This window comes from Salarias fasciatus, chromosome 3 (genome assembly GCF_902148845.1).
Source record: "Salarias fasciatus chromosome 3, fSalaFa1.1, whole genome shotgun sequence".
Classification (NCBI taxonomy): Eukaryota; Metazoa; Chordata; class Actinopteri; order Blenniiformes; family Blenniidae; genus Salarias; species Salarias fasciatus.
This window is the reverse complement of record NC_043747.1, coordinates 2,667,245-2,694,054: the sequence shown is the minus strand read 5'-3', so window position 1 is coordinate 2,694,054 and position 26,810 is coordinate 2,667,245. Positions and strand designations below refer to the sequence as shown.

Genomic DNA, 26,810 nt, shown 5'->3' with positions numbered 1-26,810 from the left:
GATTGATGCACTGAAATCCACTGGCTCAGTGATTCAGAGTTCATGTAAACGGCCCGATCTGATCCTCCAGTGGGGAAGAATCTAATCTGAGCATGTGAACGCCGCTACGACAGTGTCGAGGACACCGAGAACTCACCACAGCTGCTCTCTCTCCCTCCTCCTCTCTGATCAATCCATCCTCTCCCTCCATCACCTCCTCCCTCTGCTCAGCATGGAAATAACTTGCCTTACAGTCGTGTGTGTGTGTACGTGTTTTTGTGTGTGTGAGTCTGTCTCATGTCTTGTTTTCAACGTCTCTTCTTTTTTTTTTTATCTTTGACCGTCGCCTCCGTTTGCTCAGTTTTGTGCACTCTTTTGATTTTGCTCAGTTCTTTCTAGATTTATTTTGAAATAGAGTGTGGTGCAGCTGAATCTTTTGAAAATAGCTTCTCTAAATTGTTGGAATGGACTTCATCGAGACTCGTCTTGTGTTCTAGAAATCATCACTGGCTTTCTTTGATTGGTTCTATTTTCATTCTCAGTTGTTTTCCAGTCGTCTTGCCATCACGTTCACTTTTCCGTACTGGAGATGAATCTTGAGATGTTGTCATGTCGTGTCTTTATTTCCTCGTTGTGCCTTGTTTCCACTGTTCTTCTTGGTTTCTTGGTGTCACCTGTAGTTGGTTTATTTTGGATTATTTTAGTTTTGCTTCATAGTTTTTGTCTTGTGAGCGTGTGTGTGAAAGTATAAGCAAGTTATTTCCTGCTCTTATCCTTTCCCATTTATTATATTATTTAGCCTGTTAGCCTTTGCTTCACCACAGTTCCCTGGAAAGACATGAAAGTGTAAGCCAGCCTCCTCTGATGACCCTGATGTAGAACCCGTTGTGAAGTTGTTGTCCTCTGATCCCTGCAGTGTGTTCCAATCTTGTCCTGACCTCATTCTCCAATGTCTGTCTCCTTTAATTTGAATTTTTTGATTTTCTTTACTCCTTACTTGTTCTTCTTCCGTATGGAAGATGAAGAGACGGAGACATCAGTCCTGAAATCAGAGCTGATTCGAGAGCCAGATCTTCTTTCCGACGTGTCAGAGATGAAACAAGATTTGATCAAAATGACTGCCATCCTGACTGCAGACTCCACAGAGAAATCCCCGTCCTTAGGAGGGTGTGGTCTAGAGAAAGGGACTGAGGAAGTTTCTGGAGAACCACTAGAAATAATGGAAAAGGACTTAGAGAAAGTCAAAGAGGACCTAGAGAAAGTTAGTGAGATTCTGAGGAGTGGAACGTATGACGGTGAGGCAGCTGAGGAGGCAGCCAAAGCAGCTAGGATGGCCGAGGAGTGGGTTCTCCTCTCAGACAGTGAAATACAAGAGGCCAGAAAGATGGCCGCCTTAGAAATCCAAGAGCCTGTCCTACGAGAAAGTAGAGGTAACAGAGGGGCTCCCAGACCGAAAGCCATAAAGGACAGTGGCGACCTGAAGGAATACCTCCTCGATGCGCCTGTAAGCTCCAAGCTCAAAGCTAAGAAGGAGGCGGGTGTCCAAGAACGGTTCACCGACGTTGTGCTGAGGAAAAGTACGAAGCCAACCACTCCAACTAAGGCACAGGACAAACCCGCCGCTGGCGACGTTAAAAAGCCAGCGAGAAAGAAGGGCAAAGACCCCGGGCATGAGGGAGAAGCTAAAGAAGCAGCGGCTCATCTAAGCGTGCCTACAGCCCCCTCCCCAGCATCTCCCGTATCCCCAGTGATCGAAGAAACCCCCATCGGGTCAATCAAGGACAAGGTCAAAGCCTTACAGCAGAAAGTAGAGGCAGAGCAGAAAAGCAAAAAGTCCACTGGAAGCAAGCCTTCACATCTGCCAGTTATGAGCAAGCCCTCTCCAAAAACCAAAGAGAGCCCTAAAACCAAACAGGGCCCCCCTAAATCCCCCAAAGCTGAGTCTGAGAAGCTGGAGGAGACCATGTCTGTTAAAGAGCTGATGCAAGCCTTCCAAACGGGGGAGGACCCCTCCAAGCGAAAGTCCGGGCTGTTCGAAGTTAAAACCTCCTCCATGTCAAGATCTGAGAAAACCACTAAATCTGAAACCGCTTCGAAGTCCACCACCAAAGCAATAACGTCCCGCGTCTCCAAAGAGCGCGAAGTCTCATTGGATTCCCAACCCCGCAAGAAAGAGCCTCCTCATCAGGATAAAGACAAAGAGATCAAATCGCTTGCTGCAGCCCACTCAGAGCTAACCGAAACTGTAGATTTTGGAAATAGTGGCCTTGACGATAGCTCTGACAGCCTGAAACACGAGGCTGTGGCAGAATCACTAAGTGCCAGTTCTGGAGAAGGAACAACTCATCTGAGCTCTGAAGACAGTTACAAGCACGAGGCCCTGGCCTCCCCAGGCTCGAGCCCAGACAGTCTCTGTCTTTCCCCCAAAAATGGACAGCAGACGCCAGCCGCTGCAACAACGGCTGCCACAGCAGTCAAAACAGAGAGTAAGGACATAGAGAAGTCTGGAGACTCTGGTGTAGGGACCACTGGGGACCAACTGTCTACAGAAATGACCCTCCCTGTCTCCTCCAGCGAGGCTGCAGATGACCACGCTACAAGTGAGTCTTCATCTATTAGGAGGAGTGAATCTAAGCCATCTAAACCTCAGAAGCTTACAAAGAGAATTTCAGAGACTGTAGAAACCTTTCTTAGCGATGATGATGATAGCCCTGATCATCAGCTAGCCCTGTGTTTAGTTGGTTCTCCAGCTTCTAGATCCTCTTCTCAGGGTCATGAAAACCTAAACCTGCCTTTAAAACAAGACTCAGATGCTCTCAGTCCGTTAGCAGATGACTCTTTCACAATAAGCCACAGAGACTCTCTAGAGGGTAGTCCTCTTATGGATGACAATTCCTCTCACAAATCCCCAGACTCTATTGAACCCAGTCCAACCAAGGAATCCCCCCCTCATGACTCCCTAGAGAGCAGCCCTGTAGAGGCAAAACTCCACCCAGCCTTCACATCCTCACTAGACCTGCCTAGTAAATCCTCTAGCCATCCAGAGCCCTCCAAAGCTGCAGAATTCCCCCAAGATGCTTTGCGTAGTAGGCTGCTTCGAGACCATGAGGCTAGTGGTGATGATGACAGTTGTGAGCAGACATCTCAGATGACGAGCTCAGGTAAGAGTCCCCTCTCCCCTGAAACCCCTAGTTCTGAAGAGGTAAGTTATGAAGTGAACCCTAAACCCCCCGAGCACTCATTCCCCTCTGTCCCACCCAAACCGGCTGTCATCCCTGAAGACCCAGAGGAAGAGGAGGAAGCTAAGGGAAAAATCACACCAGAGGAGGAAATGTTTAAGATGGCAGCCAAAATAAAAACTTTTGATGAAATGGAACAAGACGCGAAGAGCAAAAAGAAGTCTAGGAAAGATTTGACCCCGTCAGCTGACTTCAAAATAGGGGATGACAGCTTTATAGCAGTAGAGCCCACAAACCAGAGCCTTTGGCAAAGTGAATCTGGGCTCAGTAGAGCAACAGCTGAGTCAGAGTTAGCTCTTTTTGTTGATCCCCATATTAAAGTTCAACCTCCCTCTCCTTTTTCAGCAGGTTTGCATGATGGACCCCAGAGCAAAGAGGTCAAGAGCACAACATCAGCCACTGTCACTTCAGAGGGACCTCACTCTGTCTCAGACCAGCACCATTCCAAAGTCAAACCCAAAAGTGCGCAGGAAGATAGGTCATCTGCAAAAGCTGATAAAGACAGTAGTGCAACAAAACCATCAACTTCAAATACTGAAAACAGGACCGATGAGCAAAAGGAGGAGAGCTTAAGGAAGTCAAGGGAAGTTAAAGATGATAAGGATGGTCAAGATTTAGGAGCTAGAAAGTTAAAAGTCGGTAGCAATGTGACAGACGAAGCAAAGGGTGACCGCAAGGGGCATGTGGGAGCACCAGAGGCTGGCCGCTCTGCAACTCTTCAAGGCCAAACAAAGGAAACGATCAAAGCAGAAGTCTGTATCTACGATGACACGGAGGAGGACGATGAAACACAGGAAGCTCCCAGAACCGAGTCCAAAGGTGTCACCGCAAAGGTGGACACTGGCTCGTGGTCCGCCATGCGAGAGGATGACGCTGCTTTTGCAGCCAGAGTAAAAGAGGAGGAACAGAAGATACTAAATTTAGCTGTGGACCGTCAGTCTCTCCAAGCGACTCCAGACACCACACCTGGTAGAACACCGACCGAGGAAAGCACACCCACCAGTGAGCCCAATCCTTTTCTCTTCCAGGAAGGGAAACTATTTGAGATGACCAGAAGTGGTGCTATTGACATGACTAAAAGGAGCTATGAGGAAGAAGGAGCAGGCTTTGCCTTCTTCCAGATAGGCGAACAGCCTGTAGAGGAACCTGTGGTAGAAGAGGCTAGACAGGAAATCAGGAGATCTGTTGTTGAACCTGAGGTTGGTCTGAACCTAACTCTAGGGATTAAGGGTGAAGAGGATGAGAAACCAAAACAAACTACTGATTCTCAGCCTCAATCCCTGTCTGAAGGGGATCAACTAGACTCTAAAGCTGATACCTCCAAATCTAAAATCCCCAAAATGGGCATTTCAGCATCAGGAAAACCTACAAAGAAAGATCAAACATCACCTGAACGTGTTGAAACTAAAACAGACAAAAGTTCAAATGAAGGGTCCACAGATTTAGACACAAGTCCCCCTGAACAAATTATAACAAATGTCCAGACAGCAGAGACTACCGTTACTAGATCTGTGTACTCTGAGCAAGGGCCGGAGTCTTCCGATTCCTCCCCAGAAGAACCACAGTCAGTGGTCGAAGCCCCCAAAACATCTGCCAAATCCAAACAAAGTGCTTCGAGTAGCGTTAAAAAGACTCCAGTGAAAACACAAACTAAGTCCACGTCACAAGTTCGGGGCAAATCTGCCATTCCTTCTCCATCTCATGCAAGTCCCTCCTCAAATATTCCAAAAAGAGAGCCTTCCTTCACATCTGACTCAAAATCTAGAATCCCGGTCAAGGCTAGTCCAGTCAAGTCTGAATCTACTGTCAGACGCCCTGAAACCACACAGGACAAAAAGCTTAAGGTCCCCGTCAAAAAGGACTCGCGGAGAAAGTCTGAGACAGACGCAGGTCCCTCTGTGGATGTCAAAACCAAGACAACATCATCCAAAGCAAAGAGCTTCTGTGAGGGGGAGTCTGCCAAGCCCTCTTCTAGAAAAGAACAGGGCCGCCCTTTGAGTGCTGAGTCAGCAAAGTCTAAGGGCTTCCAGTCCAGGTTGCCAGTCCGGGGCAAAAGTGGTCAGTCCTCCCATTCAACAACACCCACTAAAGAGAAAAGTGAGTCACGCAAACAGTCCATTGAGTTTTTTGAAGAGATAAGTGATGAAGCGGCGAAGCTGGTGGCGAGGTTGGCGCAGGCGGAGCTAGAGAAAGAGCAAGAGGCCGTAGCCGCCATGTCAGATGACGAGAGCAGCCTCATTGATCCCTCAATCATAGAGAGAGAAACGTTCCCAGAGATGCAGTTTCCTCCCTCAGCAGACGTCTTTCCCATTAGACCACTGTGGGACGACCCTGTTGAGACACAGATGCAGCGAATCCCAGACGAAAAAGTCCAAAGTCAAGGTATCCCCCCTCTTTAAGGGGCTATTCTCTATCTCTTCTGCATAATTAGTCGTAAAGGTGCTGCCTCTCTGTCTCTTGTAGTTATGTCCCGTTGTAGCCTATTTGAAATACCCATGTTGCTGTGTTGCTTGAGCCGTGTTTGTGTCTGTTAAGGCGTCTCTCTTTCCTTTTATGTGTGCTGAAAATCTCAAGATTGACTTAAAGGCTTTATGGAACTTCTGCTCAGTAAAATGTTGATATTTTGTTCACATTCATCGTCTGTAATGTCAACAGTTGACCGGGTGACGAAATGTGATTTCTCAATCTTAGTGTCACCTCGTTATTTGTCGCGACTAGACGCCAGAGGCACATTGTGATCTGTGTTTGATTGACTTGATTGATGGCGAACCAAACTGAATAGAGCTAAAGCGAGAAAGCCAGTGAGGATTTGTGCAGGATGTGACTTGATGTGGTCTGCGCCGCGGCTCTGACCGCTCATGGCTGTCTGGTGGTATTTGCAGTAGATCCACAGGATGAAGCAGAGAGAAAAGAACAGCGGTTGGCCATTATAGCCGACCACTTGGGCTTCAGCTGGACCGGTGAGTCACACTTCCTCGTTTTCTGACCAGCTCCACGCATCTCTGAGTCAGATTACCGTATTCATTGATAAGTTTCTTTTTCATTTTCTTCTACAGAGTTAGCTCGAGAGCTGGACTTCAGTGAGGAGAAGATTAACCTCATACGTGTTGAAAACCCAAACTCATTGCAAGACCAAAGTCATGCTCTTTTAAAGTGTTGGGCTGAGAAGGAGGGGCCGCATGCAGCAGGTCAGCAGCTGCTTCCTGTATCTGGTTCACACTGAGACATTCAGTCTTCATAAGTAACACAAGTCAAAGCTCTGAGCTGTTCTTCCTGTCCCAACAGAAGCTGGGCTCATCAAAACTCTGACCAGGATCAACCGCATGGACATAGTTCACCTCATCGAAACCAAAATAATCAAATCTGCCCAAGACGACACATCCTCACACACCTATGCAGAAATCGAACGAACCATCGCCGGAGATCACAGTGAAGGTGGGAAAACCAGTCACAATGAATCACACTGTTAATCTGCCACTGTAGGAAGCTTGAACTGATCCTGTACCCTGTGTTCTGTGCCCTGTACCCTGCGCCCTGTGTCCTGTGCCCTGTGCGCTGTTCCCTGTACCCTGTGTCCTGTACCCTGTGTTCTGTGCCCTGTACCCTGCGCCCTGTGTCCTGTACCCTGTGTTCTGTGCCCTGTGCGCTGTTCCCTGTACCCTGTGTCCTGTACCCTGTGTTCTGTGCCCTGTGCGCTGTTCCCTGTACCCTGTGTCCTGTACCCTGTGTTCTGTGCCCTGTCACATGTACCCTGTATCCTGTACCATGTACTCTGTGCCCTGTACCCTGTACCCCGTGCCCTGTATCCTGTACCCTGTTACCTGTACCCTGTTACCTGTACCCTGTACCCCATGCCCTGTACCCTGTTACCTGTACCCTGTTCCCTGTACCCTGTTACCTGTGCCCTGTACCCTGAGCAGGCTTCTCTGCTCTGCATGAAGACATCGACAGCCCCAGGCCCGGGAGGCGCACGGACGCCGCCCGCCGGAGTCCGGGCTCGGGACAGGAAGTCCCCGTGGTGACAGCGGAGGAGCTGTCGTCCAGTCTGTCGTCGCTTCACGAGACGGGAGGACGGGAGCCGGACACCACGGCGACGGGCCTCCTCAGAAACGCACAGAAAGAGAAACTGCAGAAGGAGATGGAGACAGCCTAGTATGTTCAGCGTCATGTGACTTTTTGTCGTCTGCAAAATGCATCAGACCTTCAAATCATGGCTGAATTTTGGATTTCTTCTCTTTGCAGCTCCTCACAAAGAATATATGAAGAAGTGAAGGACTCTGTACACACAGGAAGTTATAAACAAGTAAGTCCTTTCTTCACGGTCTACCGCACCTCCCCTTACAACCTCCGCTCCCACGTGATGGACCCTGTGTACAAGGGCGCTCCCAAGCTGTGTGTCCAGGTGGCCCCGCCCCCAAACCCCACGTTCCAGCCGGGTGATGACGAGGGTGCCGAGGGGGGAGAGGACTGGAGCTTAGAGTGTCTCCAGACGAGCACCGGGTCTTTATCTCCTCCGTTGTGGCGCGAGGCGTCCAGCAGCTCTCGGACCGGTGTGTGTGAGAGTCGGCCGCTGTCCATGACCGATTTCGGAGACAGCTTGTTTGAGGGCGAGCAGGCAGAGGAGGACTTCAGGGAACTCTCCATGGACCTGACAGGAGGCGATAACGTCTCCGAGAAGATAACGACAAGGGCGCAAACGCTGTTATCACCTGATCAGGATGTTCCTCGTGAACACACACATACTGAAGAAACGGACTCAAGACACATGGATGCAGTTTCCCGTCGGCTTTACAAAGTCCTGTATGGATATGAGGCTGACGATGAGGACGTGTCTGCCTGGCCTGTCAGTTCATCTCCCAGCGGTTCAAACCGAAAGGCAGTGAAAGAGGAAGTTGAGGGAGCTGCCGCCGGCACGCTGCTGGGTAACCAGCCTTCAGCTTCTACTGTGGTTGAGATCAGTTCTGAGCAGGACTTGGTTTCAGGTGATGGTGATGTGGGATCTATTCACATCAGTTCTCAAACTGCCTTCATTCAGCCATCATTTGAGTCACATTTAGAGGACAATGCACCTGGTGATGAGGATTTAGCCTCGGTAGAGTTTATAACAGACACACCTCTAGACTTTTCTCCTTCAACGGCCTCGATGTCTGAACTTGGTGACGGATCTTCCTCACCTGAATTCGGCGACTCGTCTGTGTTCCAGACAGAGAGTCGAACCTCATCGCCTGACTCTGTGTTGTCGATGAAGGAGCTGCGTATGCTTGCGCCCGATTCCCCGGTGCCTCAGTTCCGGCCCCTGTCCCCTCTCCCGCCGCCTGTGTTCCCATGGGAACCCGGTGATGGAACTGCTAAAGCTCTCCATCACCTGCCACGGGGCACTCCTGTGCTGTTAACAGAGGAGCGGCCGCTGACGCCGATGGTGTCCAACAGGAGGCCATTTGGAAGGCCAGTATCGCCGGGCAGTGGCTACAGCGGAGCGGGATCCGGCTCGCCTCAGTCGTTAACCTTTGACATCGAAGACAGAGCATCGTCTCCTGAATCGACCGCTTTAGAAACAGTGCGTTGGCTTTTTTCAGGCTCTGACCGTGGGACTCCTGACTTCCACGAGACCAGGTCATCGTCTCCTGATTCTACAGGGTCGGTCTCTGCATGCTTTCCGTCGGACTCCCCCGTCCCACAGTTCCGGCCACCGTTTTGTGATCTTATCGTAGTTGGTGAATGCAGATCGCCTTCAGCTGGGCCAGAATCAACAGATTCAGAGCCTGAAACGGCGTTCCTCTCAACGCATTGTGAAGACAGGCCCTCGTCTCCGCAGTCTGTGGCGTCTCTGTCACCCGATTCACCCTTACCTGAGTTCAGCCACATGTGGTCCGATTCTGCCGTTGCTCCGGTGAGAGTCAGATCCACGTCTCCCGAGTCGGTGTGCTCAGATTCAGAGTTTGAGCCTTACTCTGTGGCGTGGCTTCACCACGAAGACAGAGCTTTGTCACCTGCTTCTGTTCCGTCGGGAGATGAGTGTGAACCTGCACAGATGAGTTTTTCCACACAGCCTCCACTAACGTCTGAGCCCGATGATGGTTGGATCATTGTTTCTCTGTCCGATGTCCAGGAGAGACCCCTTTCTCCAGACTCTCTGTCTGGCTGCAGTCCACGGTCACTGCAGATGTTCGATACTAGATCCAACTCTCCTGACTCCGATATATTGAATGAACGCCTGTCCCCAGACTCACCCGTCCCTCAGTACGCGGAAGCTGTAAATCCTGTTTCTTTCACGTACCGCTCATCATCAGCAGAGTCACTGCTGTCGGACGCAGAGTGGGAACCCATGCCATTGCTTTCCCGTTTTGAAATCCGGCCGATCTCTCCCGATTCTTGTGGCTCTGTTAGTGATAATGGGTCAGGTTCAGAGGATTTGCATCCTGATGAAGCTCAACCAGCGATACCATCAGAGGACGTAGAACATGGTGTTGAAAAGTCTGAAACAGAAACAGGTGTAAGTTTTAATGTTGAGGATGTTTTAACCTCAGTGGAGGCAGAGTTGAAAGTTGACCGTAATGCTCCGATCTCAGGGTCAGTGATGCCTCATGTCAGTCCCACTGAAGAAGGAGCTGGGGTTTTGTCAGATGAGAATATTTTTGAGGAAGTTTCTCTTGAATTGTTGAAAGTGGAGGGATCAAAGAAAGACAGGATCACAGAATACCATACAGAGTCCTCTGAGGTTACACCTGAACCTTATGTTGAGTCACACTCAGGTGATGAGACTGTGGCACACTTGTTACCGTTGAAAACCACATCTGAACATCTGGAATATTCAACAGATGTGACATTGTCTTTTACCGAGCATTGTACGTCGGTGTACAGTTTGACGACTGACGCTGAGCTCTGGAAGCTCATCTCTCAGATCCACGACCCGCAATATGTGGGTGAGACTTTCATGAGTAAGACGGGGAAATTCCAGCTGACAGGAACGACGACAGACTGGGAAAATTCAGAAGAGCTAGTAGAAGATAAATCAGATTCATCTCAGAGACCGCCTTCAGTCGATTCTGAACCGGAGTACCGGCCTCTGTCTCCAGAATCCCTGATGCTGCTGGGTCCGCTCAGACCAGAGTCCTGCCTCTCAGGCAGGTCTGACGACAGTCAGCGGGCTTTGACGCCAGATTCTCCCGTTCCTCAGTACTTCACCTCTTCTTCAGTTTTCTGTCAGGTGTATCACAGATCACTGTCAGCAGACTCTGTGTCTTCAGATCCAGATCTGGACGCTGATTTCAATATATTATCTCTTTTTGAAGTCAGAGGATCTTCTCCAGATTCAGTGTCCTCTATAGATGCATGCAGGGCGTTATCTCCTGACTCTCCAGTCCCAGACTTCCAGCCCTCTTTAGTGGACCCTGTTCTGAAGGCTCCATTTGATTGGTCATCGTCATTTGAATCAGCAGATCCAGATCTGGAGTATGAACTGGTCTCGGTGTCATTTTCTGAGAACAGGCCACCATCTCCAGGTTCTGACGACACCAACGGGCCTCTTTCACCCGAGTCTCCCATTCCAGAATACTCTCGGCTTTTAGCAGAATTCCCCCTTTTTGCTGCATCCGATAGATCCTCGTCACCAGTTTCAGCTTGTTCGGATTTAGAGTATGGGGCTTCGTCCCCGTCGATGTCCTCTGAAGTCAGACCGCTGTCGCCTGATTCGGTACATTCTGGAGACGGATACAGAGGCGACTCTCCAATCCCTCAGTTTGAAACAGGGCTCCTTCAGTCAATGTTCCACAGATCATCATCTCTAGAGTCGCTTATTTCAGATATTGAAGAAACACAGTCCAGCACAGAAGTAGATGTTTCTGCAACCAGACCTGACTCTCCAGAATCACAAACATCGGACTCTCCAGAAAGGTTAGTGGAGTCTAGTGGTCAGGCGCTAAGGGCGGTCAGAGTCCCAGTCTATAGGCTGGTTTACGATGCCGAACTGTGGAAGCTCATCTCACAAATACAAGACCCTCAGTATGTCGGAGAGACATTCTCCAGTAAAACCGGTGTTTTTGAGTATGCAGGAACGAGGCTGGAATACGTTGTGAGGGATTCAGAGTCCGGTGACAGGGTGGAGTTAGACGCTGCCGAAGTGGAAACGAGATCGGTGTCGCCTGATTCTGAGTCGGAGCGCTCACCTGTGTCGCCTGAGGAACTGGCAGCATCGAGCCTGGTCAGGTCCGAGTCGCCAGCGTCTCTGAAGGATTCACGTCCCGATTCTCCGCTTCCCCAGTTTGTTCGGGAATTTGTTGACATTTTTCCATCTCGACCATATTCGCCACAGTCCGATATGTCGGATGAGCAGCTAGACGTCTGCGTCACGGTCAGCTTTGAGGGGAGCAGAGCTTCGTCACCACATTCAGTCTCATCACTGGATGAAAACCGCTCACTGTCTCCTGACTCGCCCTTACCAGACTTTACCCCCGCAGTTCCCCAATCTTTTCAAGCTGTCTTCAGGTGCAGATCCTCCTCGCCAGAGTCCGTTCTCTCAGATGTTGAATGTGTCTTTTCCTCTTCAGTGACCGATATGGACCAAAGAGCAGATTCACCTGACTCTGTTGGTTCCACGTTAGAACTCAAGCAATCGGATGGCGGCGCCATATGCTGGACACACCAGCTGATATGTCAACTCTACGACCCTCACTACATGGGAGAAGTTATCCAGAGCAGTGCTACTGCAGATGTGTGTGTCAGGGAGATCAGTCCAGACCCAACGCCCTGCAGTTTGACTGTTGAGGAGCTCTGTAGACCAGGATCCCCAGACTCTGAGGCAGAGTACAGACCTCTTTCACCCGAGACCCTCAGCGTTCTGAGGTCATGTTCTCAGGACTCAGACGACTCCGACCAGGACAGGAAATGGCCTCCCGATTCGCCCACTCCTCAGTTTTCCGTGTCACTCTTTGAATATCCAGCAGTGGGACTTCAGAGTCCAGTATCTGTAGAGTCTCTGTCAGACACAGAACTCCAGTTTTCAGAAATGGACATTTCCACAGCTGAGTTGAGGTCGTCCTCTCTGGACACTGAATATTCACTGAGTGAACGAGACTCGCTGTCTCCTGACTCGCCACTGCCTGACTTTACATCAGAATCACACGAGTCTTCCACCTGTCAGTCCTTCTTATATGAATCTGATCAGTCAGAAGGTGAGAATTTGTCAGGGTTCATTCTGGTTTCAGGGTCATCAGTGAGATCTTTTTCACCAGAGTCAGAAGTGATGTTCATCTCAGAAATAAGACGGGTATCTCCTGATTCAGCCAGGTCTCTCAGTGAGTCCAGACCTCTGTCGCCAGACTCTCCTCTGCCACAGTTCATCCAGAATATAGACCTGACGGTGTTCACTTCAGGGAGCAGATCTCCATCGCCCTCCGCCATGTCGAACACGGAGTCAGATGTTGCAGACTCATTAGTTGCTGATTTGATGGAGAGATTCTTCACACCTGATTCTGAAATGGACTTCAGGACCCTTCCACCTGATTCACCCATACCTGAATTCTCACCGTTAGTCCTTGAACCTCCCATGATTCTGTCTGATAAATGCAGGTCTGCCTCTCCTGAGTCACTTTACTTTTCTGACATCGATTATCAGGATGAGTTATTTGTTCCAGTTTCAGATGAGCCCAGACCTCAGTCGCCTGATTCAGAAGCATCTGGAGATAAATCTGATTCACCTGTGCCTCAGTTCATAGGAAGAGTAGTGGAACGGTTCCCATCATTTGTTGGGTTTAGCTCAGAATTGCCAAAGGTTCTTGCATCCGATGTTGAGCGTCCGCCTTTAAGCGTTTCCTCAGATTATGTTGAAGATAGACCAGACACTTTAAAACCATCAAAGACTAGAGACAGACCACTGTTAACCAGTTCAGAGACGTTGACTGAAGACATTCCATTCCATCCAGCGGTGGTAGAAGAGTACACATGTCTGGAGTATCGATCCTCCTCACCAGAGTCAGTATCGTCAGAGTCAGAGATGGAAATTGAAAGCTTGATGTTATTGGATGACCGACCTTCATCACCTGACTCTTCAGCATCGCCAAGTAAGTCCAGAAGACTCTCACCTGATTCTCCCATCCCTGAGTTCAGACTGTCGCTTCCTGTTTCATTTGATGGTGTGGGTGGGTACAGGTCTTCCTCTCCAGAGTCTGTTTCCTCCGAGATTGAATTTGCTTCATTACTTTTTGGGCTGTTTGAAGAAGAAGAGAGACCAGACTCTCCTCAGTCATTCTACTCTGCTTATGAATACCTGTCTGAGTCCCCGATACCTGATTACACAGAGACTGGACCTGAGACTCACCCAGTCACATGTAGATCCACATCACCCCTATCAGGGTTCTCAGATGAGGATTTAGACACAGATTTGTGTTTGCCTTGGTTTTTTGAGGACAGAGCTGAATCTGTCAATTCAGCTGAAATTGCAGATGAATTAGGGCCACTTTCACCAGATTCGCCCATTCTTGAATTTACAAGAACACTACAAGACTCACATGTGTTCTCGAGGTCCTCTTCACTGGAATCAGTGCTGTCAGATTTGGAAATGGAACTATCCTCTCTATTGTTCTTAGAAGACCGTCCTTCCTCTCCTGAGTCTTTCAAACCTTGTAGTAGTTCCTGGAGGCTTTCTCCTGATTCCCCTGTACCAGACTTCCGACAGGCCTGGACAGATACCTATCATCTGGACAGCATTTACAGGTCATCCTCACCTGAATCAGATTCTTCAGAATTAGAATTTGCTCCTTTAATTTCAGAGGTAGTTGCCTTTGAGGACAGAGCAGACTCCTGTCAATCGTTGTCGTACGACTGTGATCTCAGATGTCTGTCTCCTGACTCTCCACTTCCTCAGTTCAGCTGCAATGTTTTCTCAACATCAGGCCTTAGCTACAGATCAGGATCACCTCAATCTGCATCCTCAGAGGAATCTGAGCGAGATTTGTGTATGCCTTGGCTTTTTGAGGACAGAGCTGATTCTGTCAATTCAGCTGCATTTGCAGATGAATTAGGGCCTCTTTCACCAGATTCACCCATTCCTGAATTTACAAGAACACTACAAGAGTCTACCGTATCACATGTGTTCTCAAGGTCCTCTTCAGTGGAATCAGTGCTGTCAGATTTGGAAATGGAACTGTCCTCTCTTTTGTTCTTAGAAGACCGTCCTTCCTCTCCCGAGTCTTTACAGATAATTGGTGATCACAGTAGGCTTTCTCCTGATTCCCCTGTACCAGACTTCCGACAGGCCTGGACAGATCTGTGCATGTCCTTGCTTTTTGAGGACAGAGCAGAATCACCCGATTCAGAATGTCGGCCTCTTTCACCAGATTCGCCCATTCCTCAGTTCATAAGAACATTACCAGACTCTTCCATATCACATGTGGTCTGCAGGTCCTCATCACCTGAGTCAGTGCTGTCAGATTTGGAAATGGAACTTTCTTTTTTATTGTTCTTAGAAGACCGTCCTTCTTCTCCAGAGTCTTTCCATCCTGTTAGTAATTACTCAAGGCTTTCTCCTGATTCCCCTGTACCAGACTTCAGACAGGCCTGGACAGAGACGTGTCCTCAGGCCAGCGCTTATAGGTCATCCTCACCTGAATCTGAGTCTTCAGGACTAGAATTTGCTGAATCTGAGAGAGATTTGTGTTTGCCGTGGCTTTTTGAGAACAGAGCTGATTCTGTCAATTCAGCCGAATTTGCAGATGAATTAGAGCCACTTTCACCAGATTCACCCATTCCTGAGTTTACAAGAAGACTACAAGAGTCTACCGTATCACATGTGTTCTCGAGGTCCTCTTCACTGGAGTCAGGGCTGTCAGATTTGGAAATGGAACTGTCCTCTCTATTGTTCTTAGAAGACCGTCCCTCCTCTCCCGAGTCTTCACAGATGATTGGTGGTCACAGTAGACTTTCTCCTGATTCCCCTGTGCAGGACTTCAGACAGCTGTTAATAGAGACGTGTCCTCAGACGTCTGGCTGCAGGTCTTCATCACCACAATCTGAGTTTTCAGATGTAGAGTATGCTCCTTTGGTTTCCCAGATATGTGACTGTGACGACAGATCGTACTCTCGTGAGTCCTGGGTGTCTGATTGCGATCTGAGGTCTTTGTCTCCTGACTCTCCACTTCCTCAGTTTCCACTGAATGTCCCCGCTTCAACAGACATGAGACACAGATCAGAGTCCCCTGAGTTGTATTCAGATGATGATTTAGAGATGGATTTATGTTCCACTTGGCTTTTGGAGGACAGAGCAGAGTCTCCTCATTCACCGGCATGTGAAGATGAACTGAGAGACCTCCCACCAGACTCACCTGTTCCTCATTTTACGTTACATGAGTGGCCCGGTTCCTTCAGGAGTCTGAGGTCCACATCACCTCAGTCGGTGCTTTCAGACTGGGAGGAAGATTTTCCCTGTGAAACATTTCTGGAAAGCAGGCCGTCCTCCCCTGATTCCCTCTGTGTACTCAGACTCTCCCCAGACTCGCCGTTACCCGACTTCACACAGCCAGTGTTGGAACTGCATGAGTATGCTTTCAGGAGCTCATCAGCTTCCCCTGAATCAGCATTTTCAGACGGTGAATATTTCGTCATTTGCCTGGGACCACTGCTCTGTGACGACAGAGCTTCGTCGCCGGGTTCAGGAGCGCCTGGAGATGAGAACCGAGCTCTGTCACCCGACTCCCCCATCCCTGAATACAGACCAGCGGGGCGTGAACGTGTTATTGTAAACCTGGGCTATCGATCAACCTCCCCTGAATCTATCGACTCAGATATTGAGGATGCTTTGAGTGACTATTTAATGTCCGTGAGTTTCAGTATTGGGGACAGACCAGATTCTCCCACCTCAGTAGAATCAGACGCAGAGGACAGGCCACTGTCTGCCGAGTCCTCTCCAGAATACAGACCCCGGTCCCCTGAGGACTGGTCTGAACTGGGACACATTCATTCAGTGTCTCCAGAATCCACTCAGTCACTTGATGAACACAGTAGGCTGTCTCCAGACTCGCCTCTTCCCTGGTTTACACAGAGTGCTCTGGAGGCTGCGGCAGAAAGGCACTATGGGAGTTCCTCCCCAGAATCCTTACTGTCTGATGTAGAATGCCACTTAGCATTTCCTCCATGTGACGCTAATGAGCGGGCCTTATCAGCTCAGTCCCAAAGCTCAGGAGGCAGTTTGACCCCCGATTCACCAATCCCCGACTTTGCAAAGACATGTGTGGGCAATGTGTGGAGTGTGGGAACCACGTCCCCGGCAGAACTATCAGGGAGGGAAGAGTGTTCACCTTCTCCGATGTCATGTTTTACAGAAGAGAGATCCTCTTCTCCAGAGGCTGCTGACTCAGCCTGGGATAAAATACAGCTGCTAGAACCTCTGGCACATGAGGTAGAAGCACCTTCAGGTAGCACCTCCGCCCCGGCTGGAGAACCGCTGCCGTCCCCGGAACCGGCGCTGCTGGTTAAAGAGTATAATCTCGTTTATGACGCCGAGCTGTGGAAGCTGATTTCTCAAATCCACGATCCTCAGTATGCAGGAGAGACCTTCAGCAGTAAAACAGGGTTCATGCAGCTGGTCGGCAGCTCTGTAGAGTACGAGAGGAGCGCCGGACCGCGAGGTGAACTGGACGAGACGGTAACAGGAAGCCACGAGCCAGGTGTGTCTGCCACACATTCAGAGGTTGAGGACGGATTTCCCACCACAGATGAAGCTGTGGATGGTCGTGTTTATGAAGTTACGTCAGTGTCTGAGTCTCCTCCAGCGGTGATGGAGCGTTCAGGAGCAGCTCCGTACAGGCAGGAGGAATACAGGTTCGAAACAGCTGAATCAGACGAGGAGGACTGGGTGGTTATTCTCGACGTTGAGGATGATAGTTTATGCTGTTCACCAGATTCTTTGACAGACGTCGTGCTGATATCTACTGTTTCAGACCTAGAAGCAAGAGCCTCATCACCAGAGTCTGTAGCGTCTGTGAGTGAGGTGAGAGCGCTCTCTCCAGACTCCCCCCTACCAGAATTTACCGCTCCGCTGCCAGGGCGTGTCCAGAACCTGAGATCCACATCGTCCACACCTGAAACCTCAGCGTCTGATGCAGATCTCATGCCCTGGTCCTGGGAGTCTGACTCTGCTGAAGGCAGACCGTCGTCTCCGGAGTCGGTTCAGTCTGAGGATGAGCGTGAGGAAGACAGGCCACTGTCGCCTCAGTCGCTGCCCGAGTTCAGACCCGTGTCGTTCCAGTCCGCCGTGCACATGATTGACAGGAGGGCGTCGTCTCCGGAGTCGGTACCTGAGCACAACCAAAACCGGTCCCTGTCTCCAGACTCTCCCATCCCGCAGTTTGTAGAGTTGCTGGAGGAATACACGATCACGTACTGGACCTCCTCACCGGAGGCCCTCAGTTCAGACTCAGAGTGTGAGCTGATGGTCACGTCATGGAGAGCCGCCGACGCCGACCGACCGTCCTCGCCGGAATCCGTCTCGTCTGTCGGCGAGTTCAGACGACTCCTACCCGACTCCCCGGTACCTGAGTTCATGAGGATCTTATCCTCCTATTTTATGGACGCCACCCCCGCTGACAGATCGCCGTCGCCAGCGTCTGTAACGTCAGAGTCTGAGTTCGTGGCGTTACCGATCGACTGCTGGATCGACGACAGCCCCAGACCTCTGAGCCCTGACAGCTTTGAATCGGGTGAGGACTCAGACTTTGGTTCTGACAGTCCTCGTAGGCTCGTCTCTGACACAGAGCTTTTGAGACATCTCACGTCTCCAGACAAAAGGCCGAGGACAGCGTCACAATCATCACTTCAGACAAGCGAGACCGAGTCTGACCAGGAACCGTTTAGTCCCAAGTGGCAGCGCAGGAGCATATCTAAAGTTTTAATACCTGAAGAATGGATTGAATATGGATCAGAAGCTGGAGTGTCCTCAGCGTTACAAAGCTCTGCTCATGAAGACCTCATCAGTGAAGACTTGTCAGGAGGACATGAAGACAGGGTCCTGAAGTCCTACAGAGAGAGCCAGACCACTTCTGAGAGGGTAAGACCGACAGCATGAGCGTGGACATGGACCACATGGACTCACCGTCTAACTGAGACGCCTCCCGGTGTGTCTTCATCTACTAACGAGGTGGACGTGTGCACGGACATTCACGATGAGCCTGAAGCTCTACTAACCACTGCGTCCGCCCGGCGTGTCTGATGGTCGGCTGCATGTTTCAGACGGTTCTCAACCTAACGAGTTCCTGGCTGGTGTGGCGCTAACCCCAGAGCTGTCTGATGTCCTCTGGACTCACTCCCACCGTGTTGACGTCTTTTCAGGCTCGTCCCGAGACGCCGCCGTCTCGGGAAGATGAGGACGGTGAACAAGACACCAGTGAGACAGACGTGCTGGTCACTGAGGACAAGAGCAAGTCGACGGTTCCCCTGCAGCTGCCGGAGCAGAGCTCGTACAGAACCCACCGCAGTGTGACTCCGGTTCTGGCTCCGGTTCTGGCTCCGGTTCAGCCTCCGGTTCTGGGAGTGGAGTCTCAGGTGTGCTCGGACTGGGAACTGTCTCAGTCCACGGAGCTGTTCTCGCCCATGTCCACAGAGTTTTTGATGCCACCCGATTACGAGGCGGTATTTTCGGGCCATCAGAGCCTCAGGGTCTCCGAATGCAGCCCGGGTTCTCTGAAGGATCTGAGTCTGGGTCCTCCAGGAACCACACAAGCTCCTGCTGAGAGAAAGTCTGAAAGCAGTGAGGATTTCGAGTTTTGCCCTGACGTTGAGAGAGTCCTGTCAGACTTCCAGAAGTTTGGATCGGAGGAACCGAAGGTCAGGCCAGAAAAGTCCAGCTTGGGCTCCGAGTCTCCACATCTGTCTGACTCGGATCTGGAATTCTTCGACTGCAGACAAGCCCTCTCTGACGTGTCCGAGCCGGAGGACGTGAACCTGGACCGTCAGATTACGTCCTATCGTATCTCTGAACCCGTGACGCCGGTTCCCGGCAGCACTCCTGTGATCAGCTTCCTGAAAGAGACGCCTCAGTTCTCGGCTCAGCCGTTCCTCCGAGTGGAGGACTACAAGCGGTTCTCGTCCGGCAGCGAGAGTCTCGGGGAGTTTGCCTACGACTCGGAGGGTCCGGCGGAGGGAGTGCTCCCGGTGGAGCTCCCCTCCAGGGACCAGGCAGAGTACTATGACGACGACGACTTCCTGGGAAGGGTGAGAACCTGGCATGGGCTCAGAGCTGCACCCCCCGGTCTGATCTGCACCTGGCTGCTGTGGTTCTGGTTTGATTCTCGACTCACTTTTCAAAACACGCTCTCTAAACGAGACCGCCGAGTGCTGCTGTCCGCATGAAAACTCCGTCTGTTCAGAGGAAGGGTTTGAACTAATCGACTTCTGGATCGAACTCACAGGTTGCTGTGAAAATTTATTTCTTGATTGCTTGTTTTGATTTCTGCTTGTTGGTCCCATGGAGATGACCCAAGGCTGTACAGAGTCTCATGTATGATGTTCTGACTGAAAGACTGTTCTGGTCTGTTTTCATCTCCTCATTCGTCCACATTAAAAACAGTAAATCTTATCAGAACAGTCCATATCTGAGACAGGTCACAGTTCTAGATCCTCTAGTTTTATTAAAGCTCACCAGAGGGTTAAAGACAAACACATTGTTGTCACTGAAATCCAGGATGAGGCCAAACATCATGTCACAGCCTGACTGAAGCTCAATATTTCTGATTCCATCTTTTAGTCCAATCACATTCATCAACGAAGACACATGTTCTGGTTGTTAATAATCTACTAACAGTCTGAATCATCTGATCTGAGTTCTGCATGTTTGAGTTTCTCCATCACTTCTGTTCATCTCACTCCACTGAACCACTGGACCACTGGACCGGGTTACTAGACTGAGCCTGTGTGGAACAAAAGAGGAGGAGGAACAGGCTGATGCTGTTACCCTCGTTCTGACGCTGCCGGTTGTGTTGCTCTCCCAGGAGATCTGTGAGGAGCTGGGAGCGCTGTCCTCCGATAGCTCCGAGGAGGAGGTGCTGACCACCCGGGTGGTCCGACGCAGAGTGATCATCCAGGTAACGCGCAGTGGTCTGTAGTGGTCTGTAGTGGTCTGTAGTGGTCTGCAGTGGTCTGCTGTGGTCTGTCGTGATCTGCAGTGGTCTGCTGTGGTGCTGTGGTGCTTCTAGAACAGAACCGCTGGGCGCTGCAGGAGCTCCTGTCTTCACTCTGAGTCTGCCGTCTTCCTCTGTGGTGTGTGACGAATTAGAACTCTTTCCTATAGAACTCTCTATCGGTTCCTCTGATGAACTCCCGTCTCCATCCAGAACCGTGAGAGAGTCAGAAACACTCTGGGCGTTAAGTGGACCTGGGGTTTGTCGGTGTTGGGGTGTGGTTGTGGCTCAGAGCCGTTCTCTGGTAGAACCTGGTAGAACCTTCCTGACGGGTCGGGTGTTTGTGTGTCTTTGTGTTTCCAGGCCGACACTCTGCCCGACATTCCCGCCCAGACGGTCACAGAGGAGAAGTACACCGACGAGCACGGCAACATGGTGGTGAAGAAGGTAGGGACGTCTCCCTGGAAGCTGGACTGTCTCTTCAGGACTCCAGGTGTCTCACCGTGGTCTCCGTCCCCCCAGATCACCCGGAAGGTGATCCGTAAGTACGTGTCCCCGGACGGAATGGAGTCTCAGGAAGTGACCATCGAGGGCTCCCACCAGGAGACGGTGCACATCGAGGAGGGCGATGCCGTGTCCCGGGTGGTGAAGAGGACGGTGCTGCACAGCGGGGGGGACCAGAGGGAGGTGGGTGATCTGGACCCAGACCAGGTGGAGCTGTGGATTCCTCACTTCCTGTTTCCTAACCGTGACCTCCGCTCCTCTCCCCTCCAGCTGACCTTCTCGGAGCCGCCGGCGGTCGGCGCCGCCACGGCGTCCCGGTTCGAGGCGGAGCCCGTCCAGGGCCGCAAGGTCAGCAAGGTGGTGAAGACCACGGTGGTGCGAGGCGAGAGGACGGAGAAGCAGACGGGGGACTCCTCGCTGGCGGCAGACCTGCCGTCCGCCAGGGAGGACTTCCAGAAGGTCAGTCTGAGGACCCAGACCACACCCACACCCGGTCCCAGTCCTGGAACCAGACCCACACCCGGTCCCAGACCCAGTCCTGGACCAGGTTCCATCACTCCGTTCACACTTTGTTCATGTCAGAGATTTGAAATCGCAGCAGTTTCCCTCTCAGGTGCTCTGATTCCTCTTTCCCTACTTTGATCTGCCCCCTCCAACATCCCCCCCCCCCCCCCCCCCCCCCCAACCCCCACCCCCCCACCCCACCCCACCCCCCCCCCCCCCCCCCAGGCCTTGAGCTATGCGGGGGGCTTTGGGGAAGTGCTGGTTCCTCATGTAGTAGAGCAGGAGGTTGTTCAGGACGACGGCTCTGTGCTGAAAAGGTTGGCCCGACTGCATGAGAGTGAGCAGAACACTCTGCTGTGGGGTGACTTCGTTTACTGGCTGCTGGACCAAATGACAGTCAGAGTGACGGTCAGACTGACGGTCAGAGTGACAGTCAGAGTGACAGTCAGACTGATGGTCAGACTGACAGTCGGACTGCTGTATCAACTCAACACACCAAGCGAAGCGTTTCTCTTCACTGGACATCAAGTCTCATTGATGCAGGGAATCTAGTTTAAGTTCAGTAATTCAGAGCATTAAACTCCTGCTGAAGTGCTTTAGAGCAAACGTAGCTGGATTCCATCATCTGGAGGAGTTTAATTAACTATTCTTTAATCTTAATTCATAAATCATTCACACCTACAACAAGGTCAAAGTGTGTTTTTGAACAGGATTATTCACATATTTCAGCCTTTTGAGGCTCCCTGCTGTAGTCTGCAGGTTAGCATTTAGCATGTAGCATGTAGCATTGCCCCCGCTGTACTCTGGAGGTTAGCATTTAGCATGTAGCATTGCCCCCGCTGTACTCTGGAGGTTAGCATTTAGCATGTAGCATTGCCCCCGCTGTACTCTGGAGGTTAGCATTTAGCATGTAGCATTGTCCCTGCTGTAGTCTGGAGGTTAGCATTTAGCATGTAGCATTGTCCCTGCTGTAGTCTGGAGGTTAGCATTTAGCATGTAGCATTGTCCCTGCTGTACCCTGGAGGTTAGCATTTAGCATTTAGCATTGAGCATGCCAGCTAACACCTGATGCTCCTCTGGACTAACGACTGCAGCGTGTCGCTAACAGTTTAACATCGCAGAGGAGAAGCGGAGACTTCATGTTCTAACTTCATGCTGCATGTGCTGATTTGCTGTGGCTGGGTGGAGGCTGCTAACAGCGCCCCCGGTGGTGACTCTGGGTGGTGCTGCCCCCCGGTGGTGACTCTGGGTGGTGCTGCCCCCCGGTGGTGACTCTGGGTGGTGCTGCCCCCCGGTGGTGACGCTGGGTGGTGGTGCCCCCCGGTGGTGACTCTGGGTGGTGCTGCCCCCCGGTGGTGACTGTGGGCGTGTCGTCTCCCTGCAGAAGCCAGATGCGTAAGTCCCGGACCCAGAAGAGGACGGTGGTGAGGGACGGCCGCGGGAAGCAGGTCCACCTGGAGCGCCTGGACGACGCCGCCGAGGCCCTGCAGCCCGACGCCCTGCAGCAGCGCCTGACCCGGCTGCTGCAGCAGTACTGCCGGGAGGGGGGGGAGGAGGAGGAGGAGGAGGAGGAGGAGGAGGGGGAGGACCAGGAGGACCAGGAGCAGCAGAGTCTGGACTGAGCGGCTGTTAGCCCCGCCTCCTCTTCCTCCTGGTCCAGTCAGGCAGCATCTCGTCGCTTTAACTTTTTTTTTCCTTCGTTCTGATTGTGACCAAAGATCACAGCCACACTCCCGTCACGTCCTCCCCCGCCTGCCCGCCCGCCCGGCCGGCTGCTGGTTCGACTCTGGGACGCTCCCGCCTCGCGCTCGGGCCTCTTCTTAAAGAACTCTTGTAAAGATTTGTACATAGAGGCGGAGCGGGGACGGCAGGAGGAGAGAGAGAGCATTGACCACACCCGGCTCGCCCCGCTCCGCCCCGCCCCCGCTGGACACACCCGCTCAGCTGGACAGCAGGACCCTCGGTCACAGCCCGCTTTGTTTACGTCCGCAGAGGCCGTTCGTCTTCCCATCATGCACCTGCCCTCCTTCGGTTTGCGTGTCGTGCATTTGACCTGCCTCTGTGTGTGTGTGTGTGTGTGTGTGTGTGTGTACATAAATATATATAGGGTGTGTATTCTGGGGAGGGACGTCTCTCGCCGTCCGTCCAGGGATCTGAAGTCCGCTTCTCTTCTTACTCTCAACAAACAGCAGAAAACACACAGAACCAGCTCAGCACAAACACACCGCCCCCTGCTGGACAAGGCATGACAACACACCCAGCTGTGCCAATAACAAACCTGTAGTTCGATTCCCGTCCGCTGGGTCGATCAGTAGAGCTGATAGATCAGCTGTTTAGCACTGTTTCCATCGTCCTGCTCAGGGTGTTCAACCTGTGGCTCTTCAGTCCCTCTGTAGCGGCTCCAGGAACCCTTCACAGTATGAGTAAACATTTCAGTACTTTTACAGAAGAATTTTCACTCTTGGTTCAAAAGGGATAAAAAAAGGTACAAGTGAAACTAAAACCACAAAAACAAAAAAAGGGAAACATTTATCGAATGGCTTAAAAAACCAGAAATGTTTAGAATTTCTAAAAGAAAACTACTTGAGAGGTGAAACTGCTAAAATTTGAAACTTGTTTACAAAAATACTTGAAAAGAGGAAGGGAACTGTTAAACTCAGTTGGAAAAGCAGGTCAGAAGATGTTCTTTATCATGAACTGAAGTTAAAATACATCATTAGATAATATTTTTGTTTGTGCATCAAAACTAAAGATGAATCCTCCTGAGCTGCACTGGCCTCGTGTTAAAGGTTAAATGTTCTTTATGGCTCCAGAACTACTTGATTTGGGCGGAAAGTCATAAAAATAGCTCGTTTGGTTCTGCTGCTGACGGCAGTTCCACCATTCCGCCCCTAGATGTCAGCGTCTGACAGAACAGAAGAGGAAATCACACACAATGTGCCAAACAGCCGCAGTCTGGAGTTAAAACCACGAAAACACCGATTGACGATATCGGGGCCTGTCGGGGCTGGAGGTGTGAAGTGGGACGCTCTGCTGGGTCTGAGGTTTCGGTGTCTGTTGACAGTAAGGAGAATGAAGGACTTGCTGTGGAGGCACTGTGCTGTTTTTCACTTTCACCCACCAGAGGCCAACGCCGCCGCGTCTGTCCGTCCACATTTATTTATTGCCGTCTGTGTGTGACCCGTCCGTCCACTCCAGCAGCTGACAGAGTGTGTGTGTGAGAGAGTGTGTGAGAATATGACCTGAAGAGAAATGACTTTGTTTTTGCCATCGCAGAGAAGCGGTGTGTGTGTGTGTGTGTGTGTGTGTCTGCCGATGCTTTGATCTACAGTTCAGACCGAAAACTCGTCCAGCGGTTCGATCCTTTGATTCAAGCAGGGAAAAATTAACCATCGATTTGACAAACAGGCGTCTTGTTTTATGGTGATTTAGGAGGGAAGAAAAAGATTATATACATATTAACAGTGAAACTATCTACACGGGCATGTATGACGTTAAAAATGACTAAAAACAGCGATAAATACAAAGCTGAAACGCTAACAAAGGCCTAGCAGCTGCAGTGTGTACCTGGCAGAACAATAAACTCAACATGTGTCAAACTGAGACCGCCTCTTTCTTCTGGACGAGCCACGCCCCTTCTGGACGAGCCACGCCCCTTTATCCAGTTAATCAGTGGAGAAAAGATGTGCTGGTTTCAGAAAGTCCTTAAGAACAGATCTATGAGATATTTTATTCAAACCTAAAACTTCTGGTGTCATAATGAGCTCTGGAAGGAGAGGAACCATCAGGAGGGCTGGACCGCGCCTCTCCTCTTTGAGGGTCGGTTGTTGGTGGGGGGGGGGCCTGATGGCAGTGGGTGGTTGGCGCTGTCTTGGGGTCGGGATCTGGGCTGCTTCGCTGGGGGCTGTCTTCGTGTTTGGTTGGATTGGGGGTGGGGGGGGGGCGCCGGTTGTTGGGGCTGTCTGGCGGCGGTGGGGCGGGGGCTCCGGGGGGCCTGGGTCGGTGGGTGCCGGTTCTTGTCCGGGTGGCCGGGGTGTCCTGGGGCGGGTGTGGCTGGGGGCCCTGGGCCCTGGTGCCTGGGGGCTGTCCCCTTCCATTGGGGTGGGGGGGTCGGCCTGGCTGGGGGGGGCCGGTCGGCTCGGGCGTGCTGCCGTGTTGTTTTCCCCACAGGTCTGGGGTTTGGACCGACTGTGGTTTGGGGGGCTGCTGGCTCTGGGGGGTGCATACCTGTCTGCAGCGGTGGGGTTTGGGGGGTGGAGGCGGCGGTTGTGGGTGGCAGGGGGGCCTGGATGTGGGTTTCGGTGTTCCCTTGCCTTCTTGGGGGGTCTCCCACAGGACATGACGGTTGGATGACGTGGGAATGTGAGTGTGTTTGGGTTAGGGTTGACTGTAAGTGTGTGTGTGTGTGTGTGTGTGTGTGTGTGTGTGTGTGTGTGTGTATGTGTTCTGTGTGCGTGTGTGAACGTGTCAGAATGTGAGTGTGTTTGGTTTAGGGTGTTTGGTTTAGGGATGAGTGGGTGTGTGTGAGTGAGTGGGTGTGAGTGTTGGGTTGGGGTGGGGGGGAGTGAGGTGGGAGAGGACAGGGTGGGGGGGGGGTCGGGGGGTGGACGGGGGGGCAGGGGGGGGTGTGATGCCCTGGATCTTGGGGTGCGTGGCCGGAGCGCTGGGGGGGTGCTGGCCTGGGGTGGGTAGCCGCCCGTGTGGGCCAGTTCTCCCGGGGGGGTCATGGCCCTCCGCCTGGGTGGGGGGTTGGCTCCTGGGCTCTTGGGCCTTGGGCTCTCGGCCCTGCCCGCCCCGGGCGTCCTGGGCTCTTGGGCCTTGGGCTCTCGGCCCTGCCCGCCCCGGGCGTCCGGCGCCCGGGGTGGACCGGCTCCTGCCGGTCGTGGCTCCGCGGGGCCCGGGCCCCGGGGCTGCCGGGGTCCCCGGCCGGGGCTTTCCTCTGCCCCGTTTCTGGACCGGAGCGTGGGCGTCTGCCTGGGGGGGCGGCTTGGATCCGGGCTCTGTGATGACCGCTGGCTGTCTGGGCTCTGAGGGCCTCTCTGGCCTGCTTCTGGCCTTCTCAGAGGTCAGAGGTCATATATGCATGATCACTATCACCATCATATTCACATGATCACGCTGATCTTTAATCACTCTTTACATACTGGGTTACCTTGTCTTCTTGTGGTGGTTAGAATAATGGTGATCTGTAGTAGCCCTCTCTTGATGCACGCCCCGAGTTTACTACTAGTTACTACTAGTTACTACTAGCTATATTGTCAAAAAAAAAAAAAAAAATTTATATTTTGTATATATATATATATATATATATATATATATATATAAAAATGTATGGTTCTGTCAGTTTTTGTGTTGGTTGTCGGCTCTGTTTTGGTGTTGTCTAGATTTGGGGTTTGGGATGGTTCTTGGTTGTGTTGACAACACTGTTTTGCATTTGTACATAGGTTGTTACCCCCCCGTCTTTATCTCTCTCTCTGTC

General features: G+C 51.5%; 1 protein-coding gene across 2 annotated transcripts in view; it reads left to right on the top strand.

Moving 5' to 3' along the window:
- ank2b (ankyrin 2b, neuronal) overlaps window positions 1-24,835 on the top strand; it is a 72,905-nt gene extending 48,070 nt beyond the window's left edge. The window contains exons 39-49 of one of the 2 annotated variants that reach the window (XM_030086861.1): window positions 6,101-6,178; window positions 6,275-6,406; window positions 6,504-6,653; window positions 7,139-7,370; window positions 7,461-7,521; window positions 20,195-20,287; window positions 20,687-20,770; window positions 20,846-21,010; window positions 21,098-21,286; window positions 21,557-21,648; window positions 22,716-24,835. In XM_030086861.1, coding sequence (XP_029942721.1) covers window positions 6,101-6,178; window positions 6,275-6,406; window positions 6,504-6,653; window positions 7,139-7,370; window positions 7,461-7,521; window positions 20,195-20,287; window positions 20,687-20,770; window positions 20,846-21,010; window positions 21,098-21,286; window positions 21,557-21,648; window positions 22,716-22,953 — 1,514 coding nt within the window. In that variant the 3' untranslated portion in view covers window positions 22,954-24,835. Of the gene's footprint in view, window positions 1-998; window positions 5,601-6,100; window positions 6,179-6,274; window positions 6,407-6,503; window positions 6,654-7,138; window positions 7,371-7,460; window positions 7,522-20,194; window positions 20,288-20,686; window positions 20,771-20,845; window positions 21,011-21,097; window positions 21,287-21,556; window positions 21,649-22,715 lie in introns of both variants that reach the window. The other variant, XM_030086854.1, reaches the window with a different exon arrangement.
- Window positions 24,836-26,810: the final 1,975 nt, after the last annotated feature.